At 33.5% G+C, this 10,414-nt stretch overlaps 2 protein-coding genes across 4 annotated transcripts; both read right to left on the minus strand.

Annotated features, from left to right (window-relative positions):
* Positions 3,019–7,205, minus strand: LOC109333660 (putative deoxyribonuclease TATDN1). 3 transcript variants are annotated; one of them, XM_019569196.1, is made up of 13 exons: positions 7,101–7,205; positions 6,981–7,001; positions 6,753–6,853; positions 5,984–6,041; positions 5,851–5,894; positions 5,685–5,765; positions 5,336–5,406; positions 5,079–5,189; positions 4,481–4,563; positions 3,876–4,092; positions 3,701–3,784; positions 3,268–3,371; positions 3,019–3,179 (listed from the first exon to the last, which is right to left on the minus strand). In XM_019569196.1, exons 1-12 carry the CDS (start codon positions 7,120–7,122, stop codon positions 3,305–3,307), a joined length of 960 nt encoding a protein of 319 aa, XP_019424741.1. In that variant the 5' UTR covers positions 7,123–7,205; the 3' UTR covers positions 3,019–3,179; positions 3,268–3,304. The 3 variants fall into 3 exon arrangements, with proteins under 3 accessions (XP_019424741.1, XP_019424740.1, XP_019424739.1); XM_019569195.1 differs by having other exon boundaries at positions 3,263–3,371; XM_019569194.1 differs by having other exon boundaries at positions 3,019–3,371.
* On the minus strand, positions 7,924–9,767 carry LOC109334085 (syntaxin-121-like). Its single transcript, XM_019569658.1, has 2 exons — positions 9,160–9,767; positions 7,924–8,395 (listed from the first exon to the last, which is right to left on the minus strand). Exons 1-2 carry the CDS (start codon positions 9,710–9,712, stop codon positions 8,040–8,042), a joined length of 909 nt encoding a protein of 302 aa, XP_019425203.1. The 5' UTR covers positions 9,713–9,767; the 3' UTR covers positions 7,924–8,039.

Below are 10,414 nucleotides of genomic sequence, written 5' to 3' on the forward strand. Positions count from 1 at the left end.
TAGATCAGTGTCCAAAGACAGATGAAGAGAAGAAATACATGTCAAAGGTTCCATATGCCAGTATAGTGGGTTGCTTAATGTATACTATGGTTTGTACTAGACCGGACTTGGCATAAGCAGTTAGTCAAGTATGCAAGTACATGTCGAAACCAGGGAAGCAACATTGGGAAGTAGTCAAATGGATTTTCAGATATTTGAAGGGGACTACAGGTCGCGATATCATGTTTGGCAACCAACAGAGTAAGCCTTCAGTTATTGGTTATGTTGATTCAGACTATGTAGGAGACTTAGATGATAGAAGGTTCACAATGGTGTTTGTCTTCACCCTTGCAGGTGGACCAATTATGTGGAGATCATCAGTTCAATCTGTTGTTACTATCTCCACAACTGAAGCAGAGTACATGGTAGCTGGTGAAGCTTCTAAGGAAGCCCTATGACTTATGGGGATGGTAAATGAGTTAGGCATTGAGCAAGGTGGAGTTCCGCTGCATTGTGACAGTCAGAGTGCTATCTTCTTGGCGAAGAACCGGATGTATTATGCTAGGACCAAACATATTGATGTGAGATTTCACAAGATCAGAGAGTTGGTAGCTTGTGGACAGTTGCTATTGTAGAAGGTTCACACTTCAGAAAATGCAGCTGATATGCTAACCAAACCGGTTACCGCGGACAAGTTCAGACATTACCTGAGCTTGCTGAACATTCACTGATACTGGACTATGGAGCGCCCCCAACCCAATGGCGGAAGATGGAGATTGGTGATATTCGCCAAACTGGAGATTATTGTGCAATGACTCATATCTCTAGATAACAACAATACAAGTTTTGGGTTTGGACTGATGTAAAGGGGTTGGGGTAGAGAACTATATATATTTATGTTATGTAAACTTAATGCAACAGAGAAGAATAGTAAAACACTAATCTTTATTCTCTAATAATATATAGTGGTAGCCGCTCAACGCTCCCGGAGACGTAGACACAATTGGCCGAACCTCGTTACCAAATCTCTTTTGTTATTCTCTTGTCTCTATACTCTTTACTATTTGATTGTTTGCTTGTTCCCAACAAGTATTAATATTTTAAGAAAATAAAATGAGTTATTACTTATTAAATAAGAAATTGTTTGTAAAATAAATCAATTATTTGGACTTACTAAATTGTCTTTAAAATATTGTGTTGGTGGGTGTAATCGTGAGCATTTAAGAATTGGGGTTTTCTAATGTAAGTAAGCCCTAAGGCACATGTTCTGGGAATTTAAATGACTAAAATATTATGGAAAAATAAAAAAAATCACATTCCAAAATATTAAACAAACTATCTTCGTTTAAGTTTATTTTTAGGTAGCTTTGACATTTGCCCTATAACATGTATTATAAAAATAACATTTATACATTGCCGTTAGAGCAATATATAACAAGTATAAACTCTCAAAAACCAACTTTCCTTAAAGCATAAACTATTGGCTGAAGACAAATGAATTGTTTAATATTTCTAACACATTCCATCATGCAATAGCCTTTTGAGCTTGAAGCATGCACTAAGCATAAACTCATAATATCTTTGTTGAAATTATTTATTTAGAAAGATGCAAACCACAATGATCAAAATCTTAACCACTTGATGATATTGTGTCAAGAAACACCTTTCCCAAAATGTTTTAAGTTGTTCCACGAAGAGAAATGAAAAGTTTTATATTTCTAACATTTATAAGTAGTTTAATGAAAAATTCTAACATATATAAGAACGATAACATCTTTTGATAATATTAGGGTTGTATTAATAAGTGTAATAATATTGTTTAAGAAATATATATAAAATAAAATCAGTTTTGGAAAACTGAGTATTCCTTAAATAATATCCTCAGAACACTTCTTAATATTCACCGTGATAAAATTAGTTAGATTTTCATTGATAAGATTTTTCCAATTCAAGTATTAGTAAGCCAACTAAGGTTGGTTAAGTTAGTAAATAATCGACTATAGCTCACAAGATCAAGACTTTAGTTTGTTGCCAACGTGAGAATCTAAGTTTTGAGACCTACTTTATTCCTAGGAACCCTCAGAATCAAACTCCTTTAAACATTCATCTAATGACGTAAACTCACGTATTAGAACAAGGCCAAACCAGTTTTTTTATTTATAGAAATATAAATTAAAACAAGTAAAAATAAATAAAAGTAAAAGTAGTTTAGGACTTTAGGCTACTAGAGTTGTAGTGGACGTTTTTTCAATACTATAATAGTGGATATTTGATTTCTCGTTTTTCTTTCTCTTCTCTATTTTTGGTTTTTGAATGAATAAGGAGTATCACACTTTTTCATACTCTAATATAAACACAATATTTCACCTTAGTAATCACCTTGAGAATTGAAAGTCATTTTGAATATTATAATATATAAATATAAGAGTAAATATTCATTTTACTCCCTCATGTTTTTCGACCTTACCAATTTGATCATTCAAACAATGAAAAATCCAAAATGGTCTCAAAAAATTTCAAATGTGTGTCAAATTAGTCATTTTTTGAATCAAATTAGTTCATATTAAGTGTTGTAAAACATTCAAAATGACTAATTTGACTCACATTTGAAATTTTTGTGAACCATTTTAGATTTTTTAATTTTTGAAAGACCAAACTAATAAAGTCAAAAAACATGATGGACTAAAATAGGTATTTACTCTAAATATAAAGTATCAACAAAAAGAAAATTGTGATCTTACTCTCGGCCACAAGATTTTTTTAAACAATTTTTGGTTTCTAGTTTTTTTGGTACATAAAAAAATATCATTAGGTTAGATCACTTGAACTTGAACCACAATCTTTTCTTGTTTGGTGTGACTTTAACAACATTGAACCACAATTTTTTAAGCCTTTAAACAAAATTGTGATCATTATTATATTTCTCATTCATATCCCTTTGTTTCAATAAAATCAGAGTTGATTGTGCAAACAGTTTTTTGGTAATGGTATGTAATCAGTCTCCTTTGATTTACCTTCACTCCTTCACTTATGACATTTCAAACAAAACCACCACCCCTGTTGAAAATTTCAAACCTTTAGGCTTGTTCTGTTTTCAGTTTTTACATAACATGTTCCTAAATATTGAATATAATCATCGGTCACCCGCAAAGTCGTCAAGCTGCCCTCTGGAAATCGCTTGAGTCTTGATAGAACACTTCCTGAAAAGGGACCAGACTGACATTCTCAGTTTCACTTCATGGACACCAACTAATCTTTCTCAAGAAAATGAGGAATTGGATATCTAACCAGCTCAGAATATATCGTAAGTCGCCGAAAAGTCTGCTTATGAAGAGTTACCACCTACTAGAAGAGCATCAGCTGCAGAATCCAAGTCATGAGGGAAGAAAACCCTGCAAAGCAATATACATGTTTGAGCTCCAGAAAGCATAATAGATAAGCAATATTTACAAATAATTCAACAGACAACTTTTCAATATGTGCCAATAAATCACCAGAAAACTAGGTATGCAGCATGCCATGCAATTAATTTCATTGTATGCACTAGTACTGGTCTGAGGCAGTCCATAAATTAAGACTCTTATAATCTGATTAGTAGGCATTTAGTTCAAGTACAATTCTTTTATAAAAAAAGTCACATTGTGTCAGAAAGTTGACCCGGCCCAAATTTGGTACCCGACTTCCATCAGTAATGAACAACTCCGTAGACAAGTTATGTTACCTGCAAGTGTTATGGTACAATGTTTTGCTGAGGGCACCTACATCATTGATACCTTTGCAGCCAGCAACAACCTCAAGAACTTGCCTGGAAAATTTCAGTCATTATTTGAACAAGAGGTACTAATCTAAAGCTTGAAGTTAAACTCATTCAGATTTAACAAAACCATCCTACCTACCTAACTAAACAAGGTTCATTGCGGCCTTTGACAATGCACTCTTGATCATACTTCTCCTTCTTCTTAGAAGGCCATGCAGATTTAACAAAACCAATTCCTGCATGAGTATTCTTAATATCACAGTATGGTGAGTCGGTCTCAATCATCATTCTCTCAGCAGGAATACCCTTCACAACATCAAGGTTCTCAGTTGTCTTCATAGAGCACCCATTTATGCCTGTCAAAGTACCAAAGATGCATACCATTCATGGTATTCAACTGGAACTTTAGTATTACTCGATTACGAAAATTCAGAATCTGAAATTACAAATTTGTGCTACTTAGCAGGGACAGAGATATTCAAACACAAGCAATTAGCCTTTACATATACAAACACACCACTCATGCTTATCTTCTGTCTCTTTTTATGTCAAGTTTAAAACATCAAAACCAGTCTTACAGTAACACAGAGCTTTCCCAAAGTATATTTATCTCAAGTAACTTGCAATTAGCACAATTAAACTTACCGGTATTATATTTCAGAAAGGCAAAGCCTAAAATTAGGCATAACGAGGTGAGTTCAAATAGGTTAACAAATATAATAAAGCTTGAGAAGATGGATTTACCTATGTACATATTATCAAAAGAGAGAAGCTTAATGCAATCATCCATACTGCCAGTAAATGAATGGGTGACTCCAGCAGTGAACCTGTCATATAAGTAGAAATGACAAGTCCATTTCACATCTTGAAGTGATTATGCCATCAAATATGAGCAATGTAACAAAACGTACTTTTATGCTAATGCTTAAGTTGGGCTTGTATATTACACATGAGGGTGAACAAGAAAGAAATGAACTTAAAGTTAATTACTTCTATATGCATGTTCTTGTATTATATGTGCTGCCAAGGCCTCAAAGTAATTTTTCTAACCCTTCAAACGGTAGGTTAAGAGTTTCAAATACCACCATGTGTATCTCCTGAAACCACACCCCATGCACTTTGGTCCAATGATTACGAACCCTTTATCAGTATTTCACTATTTCCCTCAATTCCTGAAGTTGAAAGCAGGAACAACATAGGCAAGGTGGCAAAAATACTTTTTAATCTTAGAATTAAGTCCACTTCTTGAAGTAAATAGAATGATATGCTAAACAAAGACAAATTAAAGCATCATGAATTTGAATATTAACAATTTCAAAATAGTGAGATCCATCAACCACACCTGTCCTTATTTTTCTCAACTATTTCACAGAAATCCGCAGCAGCTGCTCGCATGTGCAAAAACATTGGCAGTTTTGTAATGTGTGCTAATTCAAATTGCTTCTCAAAATACCTTGCTTTCACAAACAAGCAAAGAAAAAAAGAGAGTATTCATTAATTAATTTGATATGTCAAAGAAAACAATAACAGAGGGAAAAAAGTGTTAAAGGGACACATAACATCTGACATATCCAATACTAGTTATGTGCAACTGCATACTTCTTTTGAATCTCTTCTGGGCAGAAATGAAGTCTGTCATAGTCCAAACCACATTCTCCAACTGCGACCACCTTGCGTAAGATAATGACAAACACAAATATAACTATATTATTTCTAAATGGTTACTTGGGCAATATTTTCTGAACTAGAACACAAGTCCCACAATTCTATGCGATATCAACTTACACGGTGAGAATGTTTAGGAAGAAATATTTATTAGAAAGAAGGAAAAATAGAACTATTTTCAGTTTTTCACACACATACCAACTGAATAAGTCAATTAAGATTCACAACTGAAAGGGTATCAAGTTAAAGTTAAGAGATTGCTATTGGAAGACTACAGGCATACCTTCCCTTTCTGGATTCCCTCTTTAGCTAATGATACAAGAGCCTGAAAATGCTTTTCTGGATCTCCGCTCTCCTCAAATTCCTGAGGCAACACACATTCATAGTTACGAACACTTTCATCCAAACCAAAGCTCTGAAGAAGAGTTTCTGAAAGGACAAAAAACAACCGTGCAACGTGTTGGATGCACACCAACTGTGCAGAAAAGTCGCCCTATGATTAAACAATAAAACATCAAATAGCTGAAAACCCAATTCTGCATTTGAAAGTCTTAAAGAGAAAGCAATCATATCATGACAAACCATCTGTTTCCGCAATTGCAAGTGCTTCCCTTGATTCCTCAAGGGACCCACCAGTTACCTGCAACACAAAATGCAAGTCTTAACCATTAGCTATCCACACACAGATGATATAGAACACAACTTATATTTACAGGGTCAAACTGATGTGCACAAAATTTAATCCAAACGGAAATTAATACAGATCCCTCATTTTGGGCAAAATTTTCATTTTGTAGTGCCTCTGTAAAAGGGAATATCTCCTTTTACCACACTTTAATACCAGAATGTTGTTCATTGCTTTAATTAATGAATAAATAACCAAATTTGTTCTTGAAAAAATTGTGTCACCCAATTTAGTTTCTAGGAAATAGGAAAATATCAACTTGGTATCTAAGAATCTCAAATGTTAGTCAAACTAATCATTTTCAAGACAGCATAGGGACACATTAGTCCCTAGGGTATTGCCTTGTGATATGGAGGTCACGGGATGAAATCTCTTATCCCACTCGTGTGGATAAATTATGTACATCTACGCTCCCCAAATCTCATTGGGTGGGAGCCTTGAGCACTAGGTCGCCCTTACTAGTCCCTGACTCAACCGGCATTTGAAATTCTTAAGGACTTAGTTGGGATTTTCTATTACTAAGTCTCAGCATTTGAACCTTTCCCAATCCAAGCATGAACAACTCAAATAACAATTAAATCACAATAAACACTTATAATTAAATTTAAAACTGCAAGTTTGATGCTTGCTTAACAAATAACAAGTATGTGAGAGGTAAACGAATACAATGATTCGGTCGACGCCAGCAGCCCAAGCCCTGCTCAAAACCGTTGCTATATCTGCAACATGACATTGCTTGCCATGGTACAATCCCTTAAACATGCCATCTGCATTGAATTACAAATTAGATATAAGAGGAAATGTTAATGTGAAAAAAATATGGTGTTTGATTAATTGCCCAACAAGTGTTTGATTAATTGCCCAACAAGTGTTTGATTAATTGCCTGACCGGACCTGTGAAATTGACGGCTATATCTGTGAAAGAGAAAAACAGTAATTGAATCAGTTTCAGTTTGAAGCTGAATAATGATAGTTAGAGAGTTTGTATTATTATTTAATCAATTGCTTACTTACCTATCATTCGAATAGCTGCCATGTTTGCCTCACCCACTGATGCAACAAAATGAACCAATTCACAGAAGAATGAAGTCTGAACAGAGAGGCAATGCAATTGGCCCATTCATTTTTTGTGGGCTGGGTCTATTTTTTCATTTCATTTGGTATTTGACTTTCATACCTTAGTGTGTAAAGTTAAACTTTTAATTCAGCCACAACGACAACCACAAATCCTAAAATAGATTAATTTCTTACCCAAAAACTGAGGATGTAATAGCAAAAAGAAATTATCATTCCACTTCTCATTTTTTTAAAATTGTGAGACATTAATTTCTGTATCACCATGTCTTCTGACAGTAATAAATGAATAATGTGACATGTTATCTACACATAAACAAATGGTAGAGTTTTCATGCTAGAAGATATGCTCCCCAATCAATATACCTAAGTTATTCTGAACATTCCTTAATAGTTATATTATTAATAACTATTTGCATCATAATTCATAACTCTTATGTTATATTCACAACTAAATAGTACGTAAAAGAATAATATATCAATCACTTCAGGAAAAAAATATCAATGGACTACGTATTATTGTCTTGTTCAAATAATCGACGTGTTGGGTTTATTCAAATGTGAAGTCCCACATTAGATATGTAAGTAGAAGTAAAAGACTTTATAAGAAAGAAAGACCCATGAAACTAATATTTTAAGGCCCATGGTACCAACACGACTTGACCCAGCCGCTAAGCTTATTCAAGAAACCATGCATCTGAAAATCTTCAAACAAATATAATTATATAATAACAATTACAAAAGTAACACGCTGCCAAAAAGAATATAACAATTACAAAACGAAAGGTTATATTTTCCTAAACAAAGTTGATGGCCACAACAAATTCAACCTTGCTAGCCTTCACCAAATATCAACAACAACCCATTTGACAAATAATCTCACTTTTTTAAAACAATAGAAAGAACTATGACCAATATGATAATGAGAAGAATTATAATTGCAATACAAGTCCATTTACGAGTATTCTTCTGGTGCTTCCTAGCAACCTGCAATTGCTGGACCCCACCCCTAACATCCGAATCAGCACGTGCCATGTGGCTTTCTATGTCATCCAAATGTTCACCCTGTGTTTGGACCAACACTGACATGTCCAAGAACACTTGGTGTAACTCCTTTAAATTCCTCTCTATTTCTTTCACTGTTCCATGCCTCTCCTTAATTTCTTGGATCGTGTCCATTATGGTTCCTCTCCCTTGTTGTTGGATTGCTTTCTGTAATAAAGTTTCACTCTCACCTGCACCATATCACGTCTCATCAGTTTTTTTTTTTGAGTCATTTCTTCTCAGCTAGGGATAGAAGTGCATAAAAAATTAAAGAAAAAAATGTTATTATGTAATATTTTTATGTTTTACATACAATATGACACTTTTATTAGTAAATATAAAGGCAAAATTAATACTGGAGGAATTTGTTTCCAAATTTGTTTCCTATGATTTTTAAAACAAACTAATTAACATGCGGGTGATTCACGTGCATTGATATATAAAATTAAAAAGTTTAGACAATAAAATAAAAAATCAAATAAAGTAGTTGAAAAGATTTTTTTTTAAAAAAACTTTGATATTTTATATAAAATTGAACAAATCATATCACATTATAATTTTTTAAGATATTAAATTACATCATATCATAATTTAATTTGATTTTTTTCTTATTTTTTCTCTAAAATCATTTTCACGAACCGTTCACATTATCCAACAAACGGACATATAAACAACATTTCTATGCTCTGTCTACAAAATTTTACAATCAAAATATGCAGCTTTGCCATCTATACTCATAAGTCACAATTATAGTAATTAATGTACATGGAGTAGTATTACCCTTCTGAGGAATTTTATTTCAGCCACAAAATTATCAAGACCTATGCATGTTCACAGGAATAAATTTTTCCAAGTATGAAATTGCCTAAACTTGATCAAAGAAGCAAAGAAAAAAAGCATATAAATAATAATAAGTCACGGTGCAAATATAGAAGAAGGAAGAAGTATTATTTACCAGTAGAGATGAGAAGGTCAATGGTTTTATCATCAGGCTTATCACCGGTAACAGTGTAGTATCTACGTTGCACGGTGTCTCTATACTCCGAAGATATCTGCTCCCTCAAGCTATTGAAACTCTCCATTGAGTCCTTCATATTCTTCCTTAAACCGCTCACAACCGAGGTCCTGGTCCGGTCTGACGATGAACCGGTCCCCAAACCTGGCAAGGACCGACTCACCTCATTAGACCGGTCTAGGGCTTGCAACATAGACTTAATGATCTTTGCTTTTTTTAGTGTAAGTGCCACATCAGCATCCATACGAGAGTGAAGATCCTTCACAGCTTTGAGGCTGTGAAGGGTCTTGCTTTGTTCGTTGGAGCTTTCGAGTTTATTGTAGAGATGTTCAAGTTGTTTGAGTTCTTGCTTCACCATTTCTACTTCAGAGAAGAACTTTTCTAGGTTGGGGACTTGTGACGACATCGTTTCAGACATCTGGATGACATGGCTGTTGTTGTTGTCTTGAGAGGATTGGAAGCCAGAGAAGGAACCAGAGAGCAAATTCTTCATTCTAATGATCTCTATAAGGGTTTTGTGAGATATTCAGGAATGAATAGGAGTAGAGGTTGATGTGAATGAGAAGAGAATAAGAATGAGCAAATGGAATTGGGTGTTTTTATATATATGTATATATATTATTTACTATATTTTATGATATACTTATATATTTAAAAAAATCAAAGTGACATTAAATATTGTCAAAAGTTATAAACAAATCCTAAGAAATTAAGCTAACTTATTTAGGAGGTTTCAAACAATAATAATATTCATACATTGTCAGTGTAAAGATTTATAAACACTCATTATATTATTTACCATTAATTTCATTTACTTTTTTTAAAAGTCAATAATAATTAAATATAAATGATGAATGATACAATAACAATATATAAAAGTCATATTATTAGTGCATACATATTTTTCTATTCAAACAATCTATTCAATTTATGATATAAGCTTCAATTAGCTAGCTAGGCATCACAATGCGATTTCCTTCTCTATGGAATGTAAGAATATTTCCATCCTTAACTATCCAAGTTGCATTGTTAATTGAATATAATGCTAATGATATCCTATGTCTCAAGTGGAATTAGGAAGTTTCTATTTCCATCACCACTAGACTATAATAACACGAATTTTGATCTTCATAATTTTTCTTCTCTCGTGTTTTCCCACATGCTATTAGACCAAGTCATGAAAACAAATTTCAAT

Source organism: Lupinus angustifolius, chromosome LG19 (assembly GCF_001865875.1).
Source record: "Lupinus angustifolius cultivar Tanjil chromosome LG19, LupAngTanjil_v1.0, whole genome shotgun sequence".
Classification (NCBI taxonomy): domain Eukaryota; kingdom Viridiplantae; phylum Streptophyta; class Magnoliopsida; order Fabales; family Fabaceae; genus Lupinus; species Lupinus angustifolius.